General features: G+C 39.9%; 1 protein-coding gene across 5 annotated transcripts in view; it reads right to left on the minus strand.

Moving 5' to 3' along the window:
- LOC134538085 (GTPase-activating Rap/Ran-GAP domain-like protein 3) overlaps positions 1-23,607 on the minus strand; it is a 380,750-nt gene that overhangs the window by 13,008 nt on the left and 344,135 nt on the right. For all 5 annotated transcript variants that reach the window (XM_063379094.1, XM_063379119.1, XM_063379112.1 and 2 more), the window contains 10 exons: positions 19,375-19,473; positions 18,152-18,255; positions 16,725-16,836; positions 15,283-15,435; positions 13,363-13,478; positions 10,104-10,398; positions 9,451-9,549; positions 7,985-8,151; positions 6,326-6,439; positions 2,834-3,071 (listed from right to left, as the gene is read on the minus strand). In XM_063379094.1, the coding sequence (XP_063235164.1) occupies positions 2,834-3,071; positions 6,326-6,439; positions 7,985-8,151; positions 9,451-9,549; positions 10,104-10,398; positions 13,363-13,478; positions 15,283-15,435; positions 16,725-16,836; positions 18,152-18,255; positions 19,375-19,473 (1,497 nt within the window). The remainder of the gene's footprint in view (positions 1-2,833; positions 3,072-6,325; positions 6,440-7,984; positions 8,152-9,450; positions 9,550-10,103; positions 10,399-13,362; positions 13,479-15,282; positions 15,436-16,724; positions 16,837-18,151; positions 18,256-19,374; positions 19,474-23,607) is intronic.

The raw sequence follows: 23,607 nt of genomic DNA on the forward strand, positions 1-23,607 counted from the left end.
GTTACCGCTTGCAATAATGCTTCCGTGCCAAATTGTTTGGTTTAACATGGCATATGACTTAGCTTTGGCTACTTGTTGAAGTCAGCACCTGTGAACCGGTGTGATTATTATAATAGTTGTAGTCACCCGAGGTGCTTAAAAACTAGCGCCTGTTAGTAAATTTGTGTTTGCAACAATGTTTAAAAGGCCTATGGGAGATATGATTTATGTCTTGAAATGCAACAAATTGGGATCATCATTTCAACAATCACGTTGTAAGAATGACAGCATGCCAGTAAAGGAAATGAGCAAGGTTGAAAGAATATAGATATAGTGGATAACAACGAGGATAGTGTCATGAAGACTGAGGAAATTGACTTCGATAGCAGCAAACTGATCCAGTCATTATGCGAGAAGCATGTCGAAAGAGTAACCATTCTAGAAAAGCATCATGCAAAGCCAGTAAACAACCGGACATAGCAGTGCTGAAAGAGGAAAAGTGTTAAATATCAACAAAAATTAACAATAAAACAACACAGATTCCAGTGTAAACATGTGTCCAATAGGCAATGTGGATGAAATTATTTATCAGTCAATTAATCAAGAAACTTTTACCACAACACATCAGGAAGAGATTGACCAATAAATTTATTTCTTTTTTACTTTCATAAAAAATTGTGGTGTGATATAATAGTGTTTTAATCTCTATACTAGGTGCATAAACCCGATAAATTAAATATATTTCAACGTATTTATATGTGCCATGTAAGGGCAGACACTGGACTTGCTGCCTTGCTGGTTGACGTTGCCATCGCTCGTCTATGCTGGACTAACATAAAGAGAAGTAAAGAAGCGTAGACCAAAAATAAAGCAGTTTTTAAAGTAACTTGTACAACTTTAGTGATGGTAGCGAATCTTGGAATGGCAATGCGTAGATTCCTATATCAAAAAATAATAAACCCGAGATGGAAATTTTTAAAAAGTGAAAACACCACGACCTAGACAGAAAACAAACGGGAATATTTTGCCCAACATTCAGAAGTTCTGGACCCAACGCCGGTCATTCTATAGATATCAGGAAATTTGTACAATCATTCCTGGCACCATATTGTAAAATATGGAATGTACCACAATGTACCATAGTCTTTTGAGTTCTCACTAAACGTTTTTCTGACAGTGAAAGTGTTAAAACGCGAAATCACTTGTCCTAATATGATGTAAGCTGGAATATGTGTTTAGCAGGGTTATTTAAAATAACACTTTTTGTAGGTGTGGGTAAAGCTGCACTCAGAATAATTCGTCTCATCCATCTGTCACCTGTCCGTCAATCACGTGACATTCAGTCAATCAGGGAAACTGAAAAATCCATCCGTCCGTCCGTCAAAACCTTGCCACAGTTTAACTTTCGACGGTCAGACGGATGAAATTATAACCTCAAAAATGTCCGAAATGCATTGTCTTTATTTTAAAAGGTTTTTTAGTTTGCTTATTGGTTAAGCTGTTTCCGTATTATGTTCATAACTTGTCTATGAACACGTTCTGTATTATTTAGAAAACAATAGTAATTAATAATTCACAGTAACTTGAAAATATATTAAAATAAATATTTAAATCATTTATAGGTATTCGACGCACATGATCGTCCAACTGAGAAAGCTTTACAAGATAAATTTACGGAAAAAATAAAACCTTATAGGCCCTAGTTGTTGGCAGCATCTAAGTGGAAAATTATATTATGTCGGACGTGCGGAACATTGTGAATCGCTCGCCTTGTGACGGACGGACGGATAACGGACAGACGGGGGACAGACGGATGCGACGGATCATTGTGAGTCCTGCTTAAGAATGACTTGTGATAAGCAAATTCCAGAATGTCCACATCAGCAAGAGCACACAGGATGAGACAGAAATGAATGTTCTTTAAGTGATTCATGCAATGAGGTAGTTTGATTTACTAAATTTCTTGGACATACCATCGAAGTTTTACAATATTTGTCATAGAAAAAAATTCAATAACGCAAATTAAGAAAAAAAAAAACCCACAGAGAACAACCCTATATCAGCTATGTCTAACAGAAAAACAAAAAGGATGTACCAAATGAGGTATCATCAGCCTGTTTATGCCTGATGACGGGAACACATGCCACTGTTTGTTACAGGAAAACTACTGTGCTCGCCGGTGTTGTCGTTTTGTTGTCCATTATATCTGTTTATCTTCATAGTTGTGTTGGTATATTAGGTACGTTGTCCAGGTTTTGAATGTCTGTCTGCATTTATTGTTTTTTGTTGAAACTGTATCATATTTGTTAGCTCACTGTGCTGTTTTTATTTATGACTAAATACATTCCGCGGAATTCTTGTGCTGTCTGATACTTGAGTTTGAATGTGATCGTCTGTGGTGTCGTTGTTTTGTTGTTCAATATACCTGTTTATGTTCATCGTTGTGTTTATCGAGTTGACGGGGGTTAGGTTTTCATAACTCGTTGGCTTACTTACAAAACCTCATAAGTCCAGACGTTACCAGTTTTATATTCCGGATGTGTTTGGTGTATTTTTTTTTTCATTTTTTTCATAGTGCATAAATGCTGATAAAACCTCGTAAGTCATCTCTACTTAGTCTCTTTTCTATTCACAAAATTATAAAACCTCGTATCTTTGTCAGTCGAAACCGTGCTCCAAAAGCTCATTAATTTTCCTGTAAAATTGACTGAAATGGAGTCACGAGGTTTTTGAAGTAAGCCGACGACATTTAACTCTTAATTTGCGTTCTTGAATATGTTTTAAATGACACACAGCACTTCAACGGCAACAGCGCGAGAAGCGACAGGGGAGCAGGGACGGGAGGGCCACTGACGGTTGTAGCAGAGCAGCAGCTCCGCCTCGTCGTCCTCGTACAGGTCCAGGGCGGCCACCAGGTGCGGCCGGCTGCCGTCCACGCAGTGCAGGCGCGCCACCTCGCCCGTGCGCTCGTTCACCAGGTCGAACTGGCCGCGGTAGCCGATGCAGATGTGGTTGTCGGCCGCGCGGCCGGCGGCGCCGGGCGTCGAGTCCACCAGCGTCACCAGCATCGGCGCCTCGCCCGCCTGGATCTCCTGCGGGGCAACCGCCAGCGGTGCCGGCCGTCAGCAGAACATTCTCGCTCAATGAAACAAGACTGCATAAAAATTGGTTGTTTGTAAAGTCGGTTTACGGACGATAGTTTAACGTGACAACGTCATAAAAAAAACATTGATGAAATGATTGCATACTTTTATGAATAAAATTGAATCATTTTTATTGCATTATCACTATTTTGTATGGATACAAAGAAGGAGTGAAATTAAATCTACAAATTTAATTGGAAAATTTACTTTTATTTGTTGTTCCAATCGAGTGGAAGAGAGATAGATGCGGCGCAAGCGTACAATGAGCGCAACGGGACACAGCGCAACGGGACATTGTGCGAAACGGGACACTTTTTCGTGCGTGCAGCCGGCGTTCATCGATTTATTAGACGTTGTCATGTCAAAAATAAAAATAATATGTATGGTTTTAAATCATATACATTAATGATTGATATTGAATACTGGTCCATATCGTTAAAACATATATTTATTGTGAATAACGGTGATAGGAATTGTTTTTTATAAACTTTTTCAAATGTATTTATAGAATTGAGAAAATTTTCCCGTATGCATAGTTTATTTACACTATAATTTCCGAATTTTTTTATGATTTTTATTATTTTTAAAATCATTCTCGATTATTTTAACAAAATAAATAATTAATTTTATACGAGTATTTGTATCAAAATTGAATACTGAAGTATATTTCGTATTTTTAAAAATTAAGATTGAATTAATACTTACGAACCGTTTTTATATCACTTGAGTATTATTATTATTTTCATTTCATTTAATTATTTACATGCAAAATTAAATTCAAATTTTTATTACGCCAGTTAAGTATAACTTCTAACGCGCACCAATTTATTGATTCATTTGTGTCTTTCTGTATGCATGGACCAGTGGAATGTACCTATCCCAAAGAGTGAAATATGCATAGGTTCTTATTCCTGATCAGCAAGGGTGGTTTTCAGATAGAAAATATAGTTCTACTTTTTCAAGGACTCGTTTGTTTCAACATTAAATATTATATCTGTATCGTATCGTTTAGAAAATCATAGAAACTCCGCTGGTACCATTACAATGGTGAGTAAGAAATTATCATGTATCACTGTCATCACATCGCTTTCCACCACTGTTGTCAAGATATGATTATTACAAATGCAAAATCGCATATACTCAGCACTGAAATCAGGACTACCGAAACTTTATTACTTAATATTACACATTACGTTTGTATCACATCAACATGATTCACTGTGATGATTAGCCTTGTTTGCTAAAAATCTATTTCTATCTTTGGTTTTGCCATTTAAATTTAATTCGTTTTCAATCACTAGACAGTGTCATAAAAGTTATTCTCGTCACCCTAAACTTCTTAAAATTCTCTGATTGCTTCATGTTGGGCTCCTTTCATTGATATTAAAGGTGAGTGGTAGTTTTTGAGCTCTAACTCAACTAAATACTAAATAATGCCTGAAAAATGGGAAGATAGTTCTTCAACCTTTTCATGCAGATCGAATGACTTGATGCTTTTGGTAAAAATTAAGGAGGACTCGGGTTTTGTTCACTAACATTTTGAAATAAATGGTTTCCCGAAATCACTCCAACAAATATATGGGATAGTTTCTTTAGACAGCAGGTCGCAGCCGATTAATTGCCCAAATTCCCTGACCTATATGGTATGTGTCCATCCTTCATGACCTAGTTGCTGATGAGACATAACTCTTCTGTATTGATGTTGTATACTACAAGTCTATATGCGAGGGCTATTCGAAAGTAAGTCCCGTTTGGTTATGAAACAAGATAAACTCGTGAGAAAATGTTTTTATTAACAGCTTTAGTTTACTACATATCTACTTCAAATTTTCAAATAATTGCAATTCAGTTCCAAACACTTTTCTTAAAGCTCCACCAATTTATTTAACCCCTTTTGCATAGAAGTTCACCGTCTGGGAATGAAACGGGCGACTTAACCAAATGCCATAGGCATCATTGACTTCGAATACGCAATGCGTGTAACCTAAGTACAGGCGCTTAGTAAACATCTCCGGAAAAAAGTTTAGGCAATCTCCATACTCACGTCTCAAAATGATGACTACAGTTTTGTTTGGGACAAAACGGGCGTCATTTTCGTTCATGTGATGAAACAAGGGTCAGGAATTACAGCAAAAATTACAAAATTACGATTGTGAACTGGTGTAATTTCCAGGCGACGAACTTCTATACAGAGGGGTTAAAGAAAATGGTGCTGTTTTAAGAAAAGTGTTTTGAACTAAAATGTGATTATTTGAAAATGCGGAGTAGATATGTAGTAAGCTAAAACTGCCAATAAAAACCTTTTCTCGCGAGTTTTTTTTAATGACCAAGTGGAGTTATTTTAAGAGTAGCCCTCGTAGTTGATGATGATGGGTTGGTAGGTGCGGAGACTGGTTTGAAACTTCAGCCTTCCTTATGAGAAGAAGGCCTTGTTGATCCTGGAGTGAACTAGGAGAGATGAATCTGAATTGGTGGCTATGTCCTTCTGCAGTCAAAGGTAATGTCAACATGATACAAGCAGTTCCGAAAGATGGAAGTAAAAAGCTTTCACCGGTCAGGGTCACCGGACGGAAGCTCTGACCCATGATGTGACATGATAATGTCATTCACTGATTCATTACAGTTTCTTGGACATACGCCATTGCAGTTTAACACTGTTTGTCATGGGAAAATAAATTCATAAACGCAAAATAAGAAATAAAAACTGAAAACATAACCAACAGAAAACCCAGCCTAAATAAGCTGATGTCAACCAGATTAACCCAACGATGAAACTAAACAGGTATTATGGGCAACACAACGACGACAGCAGACAAACACATTTATACTAAAAATATCAGCTACCACAAGAGGAAAATGTAACTGATGAATAAAACAATAACAGCACAGATGAACACAGTGGGCTTACAACGATGAGACAGTTTCAACAATTACACTGAATTCAGACAGACAACCAAACCTTGACAACGCAGCAAATGTACTAACACTATGATGAAGATAAACACATAATATGGACAACATAACGACGACAGCACCGAAAAACACATGACAAACAGCGCAAAACTGCAATGGCGTATGTCCAAGAAAAATAAACTGTATTAAATGAAAACCCCCCAACAGAAGGTGTGTAGATGATGGATCCGGGTGGTGTATGACGGACATGTGGCCTCCAGCTCGCGGACGTAGCGCCCAGCCCAGCTCACCCTGATGTACTGGAAGCCCTCCACGGTGTCCGTGTCGCTGGCCGGACACCACGCCGTCCACGCCGTCGAGTGCTTCCACTGCATCACCAGCAGCTTCCTCCCTATCGCGACCACCTGCGCACACGCCGGCACGCCAGCTCCACACGCCGCTCCAGCTTTGCCGCCTTTTCCATCCTCTGGAGTTTCTGTTTTCAGCTTCATTTCGCTCATTTAAACTGATTAGTAGTTTTATATAGAATATATTTGTTTTAGATAATATGGCCCTTTTTAAAAAGTATTTAATCAAAAAATTTGAAAATTTTTTACATTTTTTTCAATTCCTGAAATATTTAAGTTTTTATTTACTATTTCACAAATATCTGTTTTGTAAGCACCCTGATAATCGCATTAATAATTTTTCATCACTTCATTTTAGAGTCCATTAACTTCCTCCATTAAGCCATACAAAAGGATGGTTTCAATAGGTGAGATGTTGTACCGTTTCACAATATTATTTTAGGTGACAAATAAGTAAACATTGTTGAGAACACATTTTGTAGAACAATAATGCGTCAATACAGATTTCTGTCTCCCACATTTTCTTTCAAACACACCGAGAAAATACTAGGAAGGTTCTTTGGCTGTTTCCTTCCCAAGCATTTCTGGATTTTGTTACTGACAATTTGAAACTTTTTAATGACCTGACTGTCGAAGAGATTTAAAGCAAGAATAAAATAAAAATAAATAAACATTATGGTAAGTTAAAAAACACATTACTGGTGTAAAGATAAGCTTAAGATTAATACAAGCAATATGTGGGCTGAAAGAGGTATTCGTAGTTGACTGGTCAGATCACCAAGGAATTTTTGCAAGTAGTAAATATGGTAGACGTTGCATTGAGCAGGTAGTTTTTTTTGTGCTCCCATGCATGTTGTCACTGCTACAGCCACACACATCTCCATCACTAACTGTCGCAAATCACCTTTGTATCGACGAGATTTAAAACCTGAATTCATATATTCACACATGGGGGCTGACGAAAGAAGCAACTACAAGAAAATTTAAATTGAATAAGGATGTAGAGGAGGGGGGGACATTAAATGAAAGCTTTCACTTCGCTTAATTTATCAAACGCGCTCCCTAACCCTTGCGGACCGGCATATACTCCCCCTGGGCTGTATCCGACAGGACATGGTTTTCCCCATGTGGCGAGGGAAACAGATACGCCGTTTCACCGCAGGCTGGAGGCGTCGATGAATAGCTACGCCGAGAGGCTGAGGAGACCCGTCCCAACAACGACACCACCACAACCCTTAGTCCGTTCAGCTAACAACAGCAACTCACTGGCTGAACCCCTTCCGGCATGCAGTAGAGGTACCTATCCAGACCTCTCACATCTATGGGACTCCTCGGAACACACAGAGAGCCCGTGGTCCAGACTCTACCAGCTGTCCAGGCTGGTGTCGGAGCAGCGTAGTGCTGCTCTGACGTCCGCCCGTCTCGGGAGTGGGGACTCCTAGAGCCCCGAGCGACCACGCACCGAATGCGAGACCGACACCACACGGTCTAGGCTCACTGAGGAAACCTCACGGAGGATCTCCCAAGAGTAGGGGGGGGGGGAAACAGTGGGCCTAAGTGGCAAGGCGACAAAGAGAAGTGGCGGCGGACGCGCGGACTGACCACTCGGAGGTGCGAGCCGCCAGGTCGACTGACGGCGTACAGGTGGCAGCCCTTGGTGCGCTCCAGCCGGTGCTCCTTCAGGTCTGCCCTGCCGCGCGCCGGCAGCTCGGCCGCCGCCTCGCCGTCGAAGTCGGACAGTCGGAACACGTGCATCTTGCTGTCGCGACCTGCGCAGGCACCCGGCGGTCAGCCCCGTGTCCCGTCGGGGCGATCTACCCCGCTCGCCGCGTGTACCAACATCATTGTTCATTCGTATCGCAGGGCATTCACCGCAAATGTAGTTTGACTTTCCATTGTGAAATTCATGCTGTCCCACTCTTGCAGTCTGTGACTCAAGGCTTACCAATCCATCATATTTAACATGTAACAGTTATGTAACTAATACTAAGACTTAGAAAAGTTAATTTAATATATTGATAAGAATTAATAAAGGCACCTTAAACTTAAGTTGTAACAGAAGTGGATATAATTGTAAAGTTAAACAATTATAAAATATGAAATCCACTAAATATGTATACAGAATGTCCCATAATTCAACGTCAAGATGTGAACAGTTGATGGACCAATTAATTACAGTTTTGAATAAAGAAAAACAAAATTTAAAATATGCCGTAGTTTTAGAGTTATAGGCTTTATTTAAAGGTTTTTAAATACCCACCCTTCACCAAATTATTATATACTCTGACGAAAAATTTTTCTTACGCAATTATAAATAAATGAAGATATAAAAATGAAACTCTGATCAAAAATGGTTGGGGTAGGGGGAACGAGATTACCATGAAAGAAGTGAAATTTTGGGAATACAGAAATAATTTGTTTCTTAAGGGCCTATAAATTTTGGGCCTGATGTTTGTCTTCCGTGTAGCTACATACGCCGCATGATGCCCAGGATCGATTGCATGTCGAACATGATCAGTCAACCATATCCAACGCAACTCTTGCAATTTTTCAACGCGTTGTACACCATAGTATTATAGTGTCGACTGTCGGGTGCACTACTCCCGTTAGCAATAATGATGTATACCTTTCCCATACTTGGTGATAGTATCTCAAAAATGCTTGAAACTAGACCTTGTACAAAGTTAATTAAACTTTCTAAAAAAGTCAAACCTTTATTGATGAAAAGGGAATTTGCAGTCACGTCCTTGTTCTCAATAGCATGAAACTATGCGTTAACTTAAATGGTCATCACTATATTCCATTTAATTCTCCTTGACAATGCTATAAAAGGCGTAAGATTACAACTATCACAAATTGTTAACTAAAGTATGCACTGTAAAAATCATTTTGTGAAAATTAAGCCATTCAATAAATCTGTAAATATTTTACTTAATTTAATTTAACATAAAAAAATATATTCCAAGAGGAAAACCTCCAATAAACGAATACAAATTGTTGTAATCTAATCACTTCTTACCGATGTACACAATTTGAAGGTTCACTCTGACGCTGCCAAATGCACTAACCTCTGTCTGTTCGGAAGAGCAATATGCCGTGTGCTTCAACGACATGAAGCTGCTTTACTAACACTGTCTTGTCGAACACTTGGCGGTGGGAGAGGCTCTCTGTAACACATACACACACTCACATTATTAATGTTTTATGTAATATGTAAACATAAAAATTGCTTCACGCAGATTTTCGCAGCTTAAATCAACCACGAAGCTTATAAATTATATAAGAATTCATTTTGGGAAATGGGAATAGGTCAGTAGAACACACCAGTCAACATGGATGTACTCACATTTTTAACAGATATATATTTGTAAGCTCTAAAATCATAAATCAAACCCTTGTTAATTGAGTCATTGACACGTTTTCCAAAACTCGGCTATTGGAAACTATATAAGCCTTATTATAAAATTTTTATGATAAGTTTGTTTTACAGCATCTTCCATTGCATGGTTATGCACATATATTTAAAGTAACAGAAACTCCAAGAAAAGCTTAGGTTCCAAACCACATAACATCGAACAAGTGCTTAAAAATAAAGTGAGTAAGTCCTCCCGGTGACTACAAGTGAATCATCCCAATATATTTGTTCCATCGCTGTTTGGTCCTTCCGAGATGTAATCTTGGATCAAGTAACTGTTGGCTGGTATGGTGCGGGGAACCTCACCTTCGACGAGGAAGATGCCGGCATCGGTGGCAACGAGCAGGCGGCAGTCTCCCCAGCTGTCGCCGCACACCACCTCGTGAGCGAGATCCGGGTAGAAGCAGTGCGGCTCCCAAGGGGCGCGCTTGAACAGCCCTGTGGTCGCCAGGCTGGTGGGCGCGTCGCCCTTCACAATCGTGTCCAGCTTCAGCGCCTGCCCGATGCGCACGAACTCCACCTGCCGCGCCTCCTCCTTGCGGCGCGAGCCACGCGGAGCGTCGGGCAGGACGTCGCTGAAGGCGCGCCGATTCAGCATCGTCTGCACCCGGGCACGAGCCATAATGCTAGTTACCCCGTGCGACAAGTAGCTACCTCCACACCCGTGCTCCTGGTCCAACACCACCTCCTGAAAGTCATGCGCCAAAATGATAGTTACCCCGTGTGACCAGTAGCTACCACCACACCCGTGCTCCTGGTCCAACAACACCTCCTGAAATTCATGCGCCACAATGATAGTTACCCTGTGTGACCAGTAGCTACCACCACACCCGTGCTCCTAGTCCAACACCACCTCCTTAAAGTCATGCGCCTCAGTGATAGTTATCCAGAGTGACCAGTAGCTACATCCACACCCGTGCTCCTGGTCCAACACCACCTCCTGAAAGTCATGCACTACAATGATAGTTACCCCATGTGACCAGTAGCTACCTCTACACCTGTGCTCCTGGTCCAACACCACCTCCTGAAAGTCATGCGCCTCAGTGATAGTTATCCAGAGTGACCAGTAGCTACCTCTACACCTGTGCTCCTGGTCCAACACCACCTCCTGAAAGTCATGCGCCTCAGTGATAGTTATCCAGAGTGACCAGTAGCTACATCCACACCCGTGCTCCTGGTCCAACACCACCTCCTGAAAGTCATGCACCACAATGATAGTTACCCCGTGTGACCAGTAGCTACATCCACACCCGTGCTCCTGGTCCAACACCACCCCCTGAATGTCATGCACTACAATGATAGTTACCCCGTGTGACCAGTAGCTACCTCTACACCTGTGCTCCTGGTCCAACACCACCTCCTGAAGGTCATGCGCCTCAGTGATAGTTATCCAGAGTGACCAGTAGCTACATCCACACCCGTGCTCCTGGTCCAACACCACCTCCTGAAAGTCATGCACCACAATGATAGTTACCCCATGTGACCAGTAGCTACCTCGTACACCTGTGTTCCTGGTCCAACTTCACATCCTGAAAGTCATGCGCCACAATGATAGTTACCCAGTGTGACCAGTTGCTACCTCGTACACCTGTGTTCCTGGTCCAACACCACCTCCTGAAGGTCATGCGCCTCAGTGATAGTTATCCAGAGTGACCAGTAGCTACCTCTACACCTGTGCTCCTGGTCCAACACCACCTCCTGAAGGTCATGCGCCTCAGTGATAGTTATCCAGAGTGACCAGTAGCTACATCCACACCCGTGCTCCTGGTCCAACACCACCTCCTGAAAGTCATGCACTACAATGATAGTTACCCCATGTGACCAGTAGCTACCTCGTACACCTGTGTTTCTGGTCCAACTTCACATCCTGAAAGTCATGCGCCACAATGATAGTTACCCAGTGTGACCAGTTGCTACCTCGTACACCTGTGTTCCTGGTCCAACACCACCTCCTGAAAGTCATGCACCACAATGATAGTTACCCCGTTTGACCAGTAGTTACCTCTACACCTGTGATCCTGGTCCAACAGTACCTGAAGACATGTGCCACAATGATATCTACCCCGTGCGGAAAGTTTCTACCTCCACACCTGTGCTCCTGGTCAAACACCACCTCCTGAAGTCATGTGTCACAATGATAGTACCCCGTGCTACAAGTAGCTACCTTAACACCCAACCTCCTGGTCAAATACATCCTCTTGAAAGTAATATGTCACAATGCTAGTTTCCCCATGCTCCTTATTCAACAAAACCTCCACTATGTACCACAATGTAACACAATGCTCTTTTGTCAACACGATCTACACAATATCATGTACCAAAATGTTTGTTATCCCCAGCTACAAGTAACTACCTCCACACCTGTGCTCCTGGTCCAACACCACCTCTGAAGTTATGTGCCACAATGATAGATACCCCATGCGACAAGTAGCTACCTTTACACATATGCTCCTGGTAAAATACCACCACCTGAAAGAGATGTAGAGCACTTTGAAATTCTAATCTATCATGCGCTATCTTAGTAGTGCTACTAGCATAATGACACCTCCAGAAAGGTTAAAATATTACCATTAATTACCTGCACAACTGTGCTCCTAATTAATGTCATCTCTTACAAGTAACGTTTTGCACTTCTGGAAAGTATGGACTACATTAAACTACCGTCACCATTTTGCTCAAGGAAGAATATTTACTAACTGGTTACCTAGGTGTCACTTCAAGATAATTTTTAATAGTATAATCATGTATCTTGTTTCTATTATTAAGCTATTGGATTTTTCCCAGGGACGCATAATTAAACAGTTTTTAGGGCTTCCACTGTCCGGACACTGTGGGATATTCAGTTCGTTCGCCGAGCTGGTGTTTCCACCAGGAAAGAGAGCACGCCAGCGTTAATTGGCCGTAGTAGTGCTAACGTCTGACATTCCTTTGATCGGATGAAGTCTGATCTTGTGCAGAAGCATGCCTTACAGATGCCAAGCACAGTTTTTTTTATTTTTGTCGCACAGTATGACGAATTATAGATGGTGGCCTGCGAGATATACTGTGTATTCTCCAGCAGAGACTCGCCATTTGGGCACAAATGTTACACTGTAGGACACAATAAAAGCTTTCAACATTTTACTAACTTTTCCTACAGTCAGTGATTCTAAAAATAATTATTTTTTGTATACAAAACACAGTTATTCGAAAAAAAATATTATCAGTAAATAAGTGGCTAGTTTTCCCACTGTCTGGCCCGTAGCTCAGTGTAACAGATTTCAGTTGATGATTCAAGGATCAGTGGGTTCGGTTCCCCGGTTGGAAAATGGGATTGTAAACCAGTGGAAAAGTGGTGTATTGAAAAACAATATAGAATTTCCCTGCCGTGAAAACCTCAAGTGTGACATGCCTTCATAAACGAGCACCGGGACTGATGACCGTGGTCCTTACAGTTCTTGGAACGCAAAGAGCCAATCTTCGTGCAACATTGTCGGGCTGATGGCGAGGGGTTGCGTGGAGCAGCATGGAACCTGGCGCACTCGGGCGCAGCGCGACCCAAGAGGTCGGGCCGACGGAGACTCACCCCTCGACCCTCGGCCATGTGCTCGGCGTGCAAGTCCTTGATGAGCATGTCCAGCGTGCGCTCTCGCTTCTGGGAGAAGGTCGGCGTGTTGAAGGCGGCCTTCTCGCCGTTGATCACTGCCGTGCGGAGCGAGCACAGACAGAAAAAAAAAAACCAGTTGCAAGCAGGAGTTGTTCACTGGTTCACAAAACTACTAAATATCCCAAAGAGTGACGATCTTTACCCATAAAAGAGCACTAAAAACCCGAACAATTCATGAAACTTCCATATTTTTGTTTCTCGCTAAATATGCTGCTCGTGATCAAAATTCGAAGACGAACAGTAGTTTACACATTGAATGATATCCCTATAATTGTGCTGTACTCACTACACTAATAATCACGCATTATAAAATAAATGACAGGTGTTTGCATTTAAAGATCTTTTAACATTAAAAAAAAAATGCACAAATTATCTTATTTATAATACTCAGGAGATATCCTATAGCAAAACCTGTTTTGAAATTCTTGATTTGTATAATATATTAAAGAATACTGGTTTGGCATTTTTAGCAAAGCATATATAAATAAACGCCACTATGATACTTTTTTAGTTTTACTAAAAGTATGAAAACATTGTGTAGGATGAACTATAAATCATAACTCCATCTAGCTTTCCATAAATAAAAGAGCACGGATTCAGATCAAAACTTTACCAAAAATTACTATGTGCTTGACACACTAATTAACTTTCAGGTAAATCATTGTTTGAGAATTTGTGCAAGATTTTGTTCGCTCATTTGCGAAGTGTGAAGAAAAATTTATTACCCGTTTTGGGAGCGAACTTACAGTGGCTAACATAAATATATATTAAAATAAATATATTTAAATATATTTAACTATTAAAATAATGAGCAATTGTTAGTCATTATTCGTCAATACATATTGAAGAGCAATGTGTAAGCATTATTTCATGTGGCTGTAACAGAAAAAAAGTGTTTACACGGATGATTATTGACAAAATAAAATAATAAATTATGTTCTACAGTAAAAATACCGAATTGTGTAAGAATTTTCCTTAGATATTGTTTTTTTTATATTTTCTGTATGTACTTCACACGCAGCAAGTACTTCTTAGTACTATAAAAGAATCGGAAAGTATCAGTGTTTTACTTCTGCTTAGGCATGGACATTAAATGAATTTATAGATTTTCAATACTATCTACTTTTTCATTCAATAACTTAAAATTTTTGGTACAGTAATAATAATCTTTAAAAACAGGTTTTCCTTTAGGCCACAGACAATGGCGAAAACATGAAAAACTCTCACATTTTCAGACTTCTGAGGACGATTTGGTTTTCTTTAGCTTATAAGTTTCGTTTTGTCTGTTATAAAACCACACAAGCAACGAGAAAATAGAGTAAATGAGGTATCTCGTCTAGCATTCATAGAATTGTCTCGAGACGTGAAACAATATTTGTTTAGTGTATTCTTTTTTCTCTTAGGTTCAATATTCCTTAGAGAGAGATTAACACGATCCTTATGAATGCCATGAGATGATAAATTTTATTCTTTCCTACTATACATGACTTGAAAGCGATTGCTTGAATTCTATGTACAAAGATAAATTTTTACAAAAGACGTGGCAGACTATAAGTGTTTGCTATTAATGTGTTTACTAGCTAATAACGGACAGTAAAATATTTTTATATGTTAGGTAAATTTACAATCAATTCATTTTAATAACATCAAAAATAATTATAAATTGGTAATTAAAAATATTCTAAGCAGTGAAGGAATTATTTGGCAGGGCTTCGCCAATGTCAAGCGGAATTGCAACCCCCATTTCCGAGTGAGACGTGAACCAACGACCGCCCCAGACCACAGGCCGGCGGTCCTCGGGCGCTGGTTGGTCAGACCGGCGACCCTGCAGACACTCACGCTTGACGAGCAGGAACTCGCGGAACACCTCGGCGTGGCGGAAGACGGGCGGGCAAGGCAGCGACGGGCCGAACAGGGGCACCGACTCCTCGGAGAAGAGCGCGAGGCGGTAGCCGACGTCCTCCGCCACGTGCGTCACCAGCGCGAACACGTCTGAACTCCTCCGTCAAGGTCACACTCCAGGTTACTTGCCATAGATCAAGGTCACACTCAAGGTTATGTAGCATATGGGGTGGAACTCCATCAAGGTCACACTCGAGGTTACGTGCCATAGAGGGGTTGGACATCTGTCAAAATCGCTCTCAAGGTCATGCACCACAGAAGGTCAGGACATGCCTCTTAGTGATGCAAACAAAACATCCAATGACCTTCAGAATAATAAATAAACGATGGATTTGGGTGAAAATCTCGTTAATTATATGAGATTGAAGCATGGGAAAAAATTAATGGATAGCAAAACGGGAGTACCCCGAAAAAAACCCACCAGCCCACACCAATGTCCGCTACATTTCCCTTTTACAAGAAAGTCTGTTTTGAACATGTCTAGATTCGAACTCAAGTTGCTTTGTGAACTGGCTGTTCAACCACTTGTGGTTAACGTATCTCCAGAATAAACACTAGAGGTGACGTACCCTGTCGTCAATAGCATATATTCGTTGAGGAAACAGCATTGATATGTTGTCAGCGCGTGACATTAAAGTCACTTTTGATGGCATGTGTAACAGGTGTTTAGTGCACGATTATTTATGGTCACCGTTATAATATCTCCGTGGTAAGTAGTAATCATTAGGCACATGTTAAATACAAAATGGTTGATACAATTTTTTTCCCGCTGGAATATTCTACACATTTATTTTTAAATATATGAGTTTAAAATAGTATTGAGGATAGCATTGTGCAAAATTTCAGGCAGTGTAAAAAAATACATATTTATTAAATGCGTAGTGCTTAGTAACGAACGAGTAGCAATTTATTTGGTAATGAGTGACCGATTCCTTGCAATGTAACATTAAAAGAGAAAGTAATTAGAATAACCAAAAATAATATATAAAGAGTGTTTTACTACTAAAAATGTGTAATTCTAGTAGGAGATTTTTTCTCAATTCAAATAAATTATATTTACTATGCAAAATCGTAACAAATAATTTTAATAAATACAAACAGTGTATATGAATATTGGATCAGACTTTGGTGCAGCCTTAAAAAATAATGTATTCGAAGTTATACGAACAATCTTTGGTTGAGACGACTGAGTATATAACATGTATGATACAATTTTGATAATAATTTTTCATGAGGGAAGGGCTAAGCAAAAAAACATCATAAGAGTACAAAGAGTACATATTACTTTTCAACTCTGCGTGTGACCTTGCACTAATTATAACAAAATAATTTCAATAAAATGCTGTTGGTATTTTTGTCCGTGCCGGGGTGAAGGATACGAGTGAACTGCGACTTGATGAACGACGGATTGAAGTGGTTCATCTGCGCCGCTCCGCCATCCAGGTACACGATGTTGACGATGTCGTTACCGATGTGCCGCTTCCGCTCCACCTGCGAACAGCATCGGCGATCGTCAACATGTCTTCCATGCTTCAACAACACGTCTTCGACTTATTAAAACCGCGTTTTAATCCATGCATAAACTACATGTCAGCAACACGTTGCCAACTATGTCCCACGCTCAAACATTGCGGCAGGAGTACACCTTCTCCCTTGCCTTTTTTTTTTAATAATTTTATTTGTCACGTGAATTATACTTTAATTTATGGTTCAGGTAAAAAAAATATATTTTTACAAACAAAAGTCAACATTATTTCCAATTTAACAGTCCAATCTCAATGGAGTAGAAAGTAGGCAAAAATGTAAAGGTTTCGATCATTCACGTCGACTTCACCACCAACCTTAACGTGGGCCAGAGGGGCGGAGTGTTTTATGGATGGAAAGTCTAAAGCCTTATCTGCATAACTGCGTTTGTGGCTCGGTTGATGGGGGGATTGTTCGGAGCGGTGGAGAGGTTATCGTCGAAGATTTCTCACGTTCCAGGCGCGGCCTACGCAACTGCGCGACCATTAATCTCACCAGCGCTCGCGGGTCTCCTAGCGATTTATCCGCCGCTTCGCTCCACTTTGTCCGGGGGAGCGGGATGTGGAGCCGCACGAAGATTGCTGTTACCGGAAATGTGTTCCCGCGAGCAGGCAGGAGGTATGGTGGTCCAAAAGCCTTGATGGGCCGGGGGAGGGGGCAGATTAGCGCTGAAGTTTGACTGGATAAGACGAAGACCTACTCTCGACGGACGTACAGTCACACACCAGCGAGTTTCAGGATGCATACTAAATCAGAGCGAGGCCTATGCTCTAACCACTTGTGTATTTTAGGGCAAAATTATACATTTGATACGATAACATATAATATTGCAAATTTCAAGATCAGCAATATTTAAGTGAAAGTTTATATTTAACTCTAACTATTGTAATTCAACTGTAATATGAAAAAAAAAACAGTTTCATAATCTAGTTAAGATGAAGAAAATAATTCATTTTTACAAAAGCTGCTAAGAACTAACACAATTTTAAAATAGTTTTCAAAATATTTCAAAATTGTCTCAAAATTAAGAAAAATTAATTTTTAAAATCAAGAAATTCATAGGTTTTATTTTAAAACCGTAGAACGTAAAAATTATTCAGTTGTAAAACACAATTACTTCTGTCTATGGCATTAATTTACCTGTAAGTATTATTAAATAACTCTATGTGAATACCTCGCAGCACTTGCAACACGCATACATAGACAATACATATTTAAAGTGGGAGATCTCGAAGCTACCGAGCAGTTCGCTAACGCGCTGTCTTAGTTGCGAGTAGCAGACCTGTTGCCGGTTGTCCTTGGAGTACGGCAGCAAGGTGGACACGTGGAACATGATCTCGTGGCCCTCGTAAATGGTGTAGATGGAGTACTTGCCGGTCATGTCGCCTGCAAGCACACGGCAACACTGCACACGGCCGTCCGCCGCAACACAAGCCGCTTCTGTTCTGTTGTTTGCAGTGCAGCAGGACAACACGAAGCGAGCTGCTTTTAAAATAAGGATGAGCAAGTGTAGTTATTTTTCAAGAAAAATAAACTTTACGTAATATCTGTATAGTACTGGCTGTTCCTACGACTTCGTCCGCTTGGAATTTAGAAATTACGAAAAAAACGTTTAGAGCGATGCGTACAAAATCAAACATGTGCATTCTCTAGAACGAGGTAGAGGAACGGGATGAAGAATGGCATAAATATCAATTATCAACATGTTGTATTACCATGATAATTTTCACCAAAATACATAAATATTGTTTAAGGAATAAATATTCACGGGAACGACTCCGTTATAGTTTTATTATATTTGTAGACCTTACAGGTTGTTTTCCAGTTGGTGATAGTGTCCTATTAAATTCAAGTATGGAACAGTCGATTAAAAGACATCCTGTTTAATTTTTATCATAGAGAAAGAAGAAAATAAAACGACTTTCAACTATGAATATAAAGGGCTAAACCATGTAAATAAGATCATATTAATAATATACTTTGCTAATTCCGTGGGTGATAAAATTTTAGTGCAGGAAATGTAGATGTAGAACGTAGCAAGAAACTCATGTAGTTTAATATATGATTTGACCAAGCCCGGAAAATTTAAATGTCTAGCCAAAAATGACTAACAAAGAATGCAATAAAAATATTGTTAAAATTAAAATTTTATTTTTATAGCGTTAACTTTTTCTTATCTAAATTGAAAATCTATGACTGGTGGCAAACAGAGTACGAAAATTAGGCAAACATATTGTGCATTTGGCAATGGTAGATTATTTGGTCTTGTAGATAACATGTTCTTGTTTACACAAAAGGGTTCAAATACGGAGTTGGTTTACATTGTAAGATTTTCAGAAACGGTTTAGTAACTAATGTCTGACGCTGTTCTTTTTTCTATCATGAATCTTTCAAAATATGTATTCTGAAGGTACTTGCGAGCAGCGTGGTAGAAACTATAGTCGTGTGTCTGTGTCAGTTATGGTTCACCACGTTTGAGTGTCACGTTTCGTTGTAACTTCTTACCTTTGACGTCGAGTCCGCCTCTGTACTTGTCCCATCCTTTGAGCCGTATCTTGTCCCCCAATAGGTGGACGAAGCGGTCGAACTCCGGACTGCCGCTCTCTGAAACACACGGTGTAATGGCGTGAAAGGCCCTTCTCTTGCTGAGCAAAGCTCTCGCGCACCGTCCAACGTTTGGTATGGATTGAAATATTTTTATTTTCGGACTAAACAAACCTTTTATTACATAAACAGTGGTACATGTGACAACACAAAAAAAAAAACATAGTTTCAGTCATTACACTGGCCTCGTCAAATGTTATGGGTATAGTACTGGGGTAACATGCACTAGACCGAAAGTAATTTGATCGAAATTTCGGGAAAATGACTTTCGGTCTAGTGTCATTCGGTATTGTGCCTTATGGCCTAGTTCCTGTTGCCTGATCTAAGACATATTTCCAGAGGGATAAAATTTCAAGTTTTTGGTCTAAATGACTTTCGGGGTAGTGCCTTTTAGTCTAGTGATTTTCGGCCTACTGCCGCATTCCCTATATTAACAATGTCGTTTCTGCCACAATCACCTAATTCTATGACAGTATAGTATTCTTATAGATAACTCCAAAGAAAAAAACTAATACAAAAAATATTTTGTAAGATTGTTAATGTTTTACATAAATTGCCTAAATTAAAACCATGATTATATTTATATTTGAAAGATACGTATTAAACTGCACTGTTCATTGTTGCAGTGTGTTACTTTTTCTCTTCACAATTTCACTGTTTCACGCCTTCATACGTGACAGGATCGGGAGGGAGCTGGTAAGGCCTAGGAATGTTAGAGACTGGAAAATGTAATGGTTTCATTTCACGATAGACTATAATTCAAATACGTTTTGCTGCTTGAATGATTGAAGCACAAATTGTCTGAAGGATTCTGAGCCATAGTAAAACCATCTACCGGGCTTATGGGTTTAGGCGACGTCATTTCAAAAACTGAGGGTGTCCTCAACGTTTCGGCTTGTCTTGTTGCAGCCATCTTCAATTAATATAAATAACTGAAGGACTTCATCCACCATACTGTCGTCCGGGTCATTCAGTGGGCATGGGACCAGAAACAAAATTTTCCACAACTCCCTCTTTGCATATTATTTCAGAGTAATCTCAAATGGACATCCCTCAATCCAGTAACAACGAAGTAGTTAGTGACTTAGACCACGAAAGTGTTGCGTTTTGTATTTTACGGCCCGCAACGATTGGCAGATTTACCGACATAGTGTAACTTTATCCTTGAATGGCGTCCACCTGCTAGACGTGGATGTGTGTCCGGTTGCCTATCCTCGCCGCAAGACTCCACAGCAGCGATCTTGTTCTGCGCCAGGCGCCCAACGTGGGGAACGGGGGGAACCACGGGATCGGTGACGTGACCTGCCCACCCACTTCATCTACCCTGTAGGAAGAAGGAGTAGCGTGGGCCTTCTGGTTCATTCGATAGTGGGGGCAGCGTACCTGCCGACTGAAAGAGGCCTAGACGGGCCAAAGTGAAGCAGAGTGAGGGAAGCTCAACATCACCACCGTCGCCCAGCCAACCACCGCTACAAAGAACGTCACTCTGTCCGACCGATCACTGAACTACAAAACGGACTCAACCTCACAAACTGGTAATGTGGACTTTAACTATTTCTGGCTCAGTTTGACTTAGCACGATCAGAGCTGGGGGATCTGTGGCTGTCGAAGAGCTGACTGTGCAGTGAAGTAGTAAGTATACTTGCTCAAGGAACTCGTGCCGCGAGTTGGGAATCGCTGAACGAGTAGTTAGCAGAAACTCGCTCTGCCGAGCGAGGACCTTTAGGTTGATGGAAATAAGGCCTGAGGTTATAAAAAACACTCGCCGACGACATTCATAATTTTACTCGTCAGCCGAGTGCGAGTGACCGAGTAGGAAAGAAGGTCGAAGCAAGAAGGGCACAAGTGGTCGGTAACTAACAAGCGGTATTATTGTTAGTGTTGGTTGGACAGAGGCATGCTGAAGTGACAATGTAATACAATATGATATTGACTTTGACGACTGAGTCGTTGTCGACATAACCCAACTCTGACGATACTATTGTGTCAATTGTGTCGCACAGGAACTGTTAATGGGGAGGTCGCAGCTACATGTTGGTGGTTCACCGGGAACGAGTGTGACAGATGCGGACGTCCGACGAGTTGGGGAAGTGGCCGGTGACCAGTCTTCTTCCCAGCAGTCTGCACCGCGACTGGGAGCTCATATTCCAGGCTTCGTGACAGCCATCGATGTGCGGGATGAGTGGTGTTGGGGAAGGCAAGCGCCACTCTGCAGGCGGTCAACTCTGCAAGGCAACTGTCTGCAAGGGGATCTGGTTTGGGTGACCACCGACGAACTTTGAGGCGAGTGATACGCGAGTCACTACCCAGATTTACGACAGGTTTTCTTTAATTACATTTAACACCCATTCTATAGTCACAAGTCTTAACGTTAATTTTTAAATAATCTTAAGTGTTACCAGAGTATATTCAGTTTAATGTTTATGTTAAATAATTATTAGTGACTTATAAATATCTGCTTGAGTTGGAGCGAGTTTTAAAGTGTTTGTTAGTAGATCCCTTAAAACGATTTTCAAAGTTAGTTGTGCAATTTCGTGGAACGTTAAATTGAGTTAATTCCTTAATTTGTCGATTTAATTCAGGGTGCGAGTAACTAATTTTATCGCAAGAGCTACAGGAAAATATATCTGCAATATTAAATTCTTTTGTCGATAATTTTTGTACTCTAGTTTAAGTCTGATAATTATATCGCTGTTATTTTTTTTAATAGCTTTTCGATGTGTTGGGGTAACTGCGCTTATACAAAGAATGTAGTAAATTTCCTCAAGAATATATGAGTGTTCGATATTATCTTGTATATGTATCACTTTTAATTTGTTCTGAAACAATATATTTATAATGAAAATAGTGTCTCTTACAACACAGTTTTTTGTGTTCGCTCTAACTTTCACCCTTGTCTCCCCTTCCTAGGGGCAACAAATGTTTACAATATATATATATATATATATATATATATATAAAGTGTTTTGCAAGCCGAGAACAGTTGATAACACGATTAATGATGGTTCTGAACAAAAATAAATTTTTCTTAGTTTTCTAATAAAATGATTACGTTTATCAAAATATTTAATACTTTGATTTTTGCCCCACACTGAAAGAAAGGTTTGTTTGCCTCAGCAAAATAATTTTTTGTAAATGGGTAAATTAATACATATGGTTGATTCAAACCAATATTTTGTAGTAGGAAAGATTTGGTTAACCCAAAAAAAAGGTTTTGTCAACTCAATTATATACTTTGTGACCGGTACAAAATCAATTTTGTTATGGGTACAATTTTGTGTGGGAAACCAAATTTTTTGTTACAACAAGTAAATATTTATTTTGCCGTATAAAAATAAATATTTGTTTGTCTGAAACCTTTTCCTATGTGTATACTACTATATTTTTTATGCACTCCAGAATAACCATACCATTGATAATAATTTGAAATCAAATCAAAAGTCTAATATTTCTAAGAATAAATTTCTTTTCACGATTTATGTACAATTTGTGTAGCAAAAGTTTTTTAATGTCGTACTTTCGCTTTACTGACACAATTTTAAATTAATTTCTTTACAGTCCGTGTTGGTTGAGTCTGCCTTTTGTGTACTTCAACTTAGACTACTTATTTTTCGATTGGTATTGCAAATCACAAAATGTAAACGAAAATCTCTGAAATTTATGAACGTTTTTAAACTTCCAGACAACACCAATAATTCTCCTCTTCCTCCCCCCCCTCCCCCGCAAAATTTAGGGTTTAGGAAGGGGAAAGAAGTATTTTTGCAAGTGCAGGCGGAATGAAGAATTCAGCTCCAGCCAGTTTTAAGGTGTGTCTCAAAGACTTACACGTTGAAGTTTTTACGAGTCGGAGGCGAAATGTTAAGTTTTATCTTTTCGCAACTTAAAAAAAGCACCGAATGAAAGTAAAAAAAGAAGAGATGCGCGAAAATAAAGAAAGAAATGGTAGAAAAAGTTTAAATTTTTTTCTCCAAGAAGAAAAATGCTACAACAGTAAGTTTAAAGTACGGTACGTATCTACAGGCCACTTTAATGGAACAAAAAATACTTTTTATAAAAAAAAGGAATTTTGAAAGTTATAATATATATAGGTACTGGAAAAATTCGCGTTTCAATGACCTCCATGTATCCGGGACA

This window comes from Bacillus rossius, chromosome 1 (genome assembly GCF_032445375.1).
Source record: "Bacillus rossius redtenbacheri isolate Brsri chromosome 1, Brsri_v3, whole genome shotgun sequence".
NCBI classification, from domain to species: domain Eukaryota; kingdom Metazoa; phylum Arthropoda; class Insecta; order Phasmatodea; family Bacillidae; genus Bacillus; species Bacillus rossius.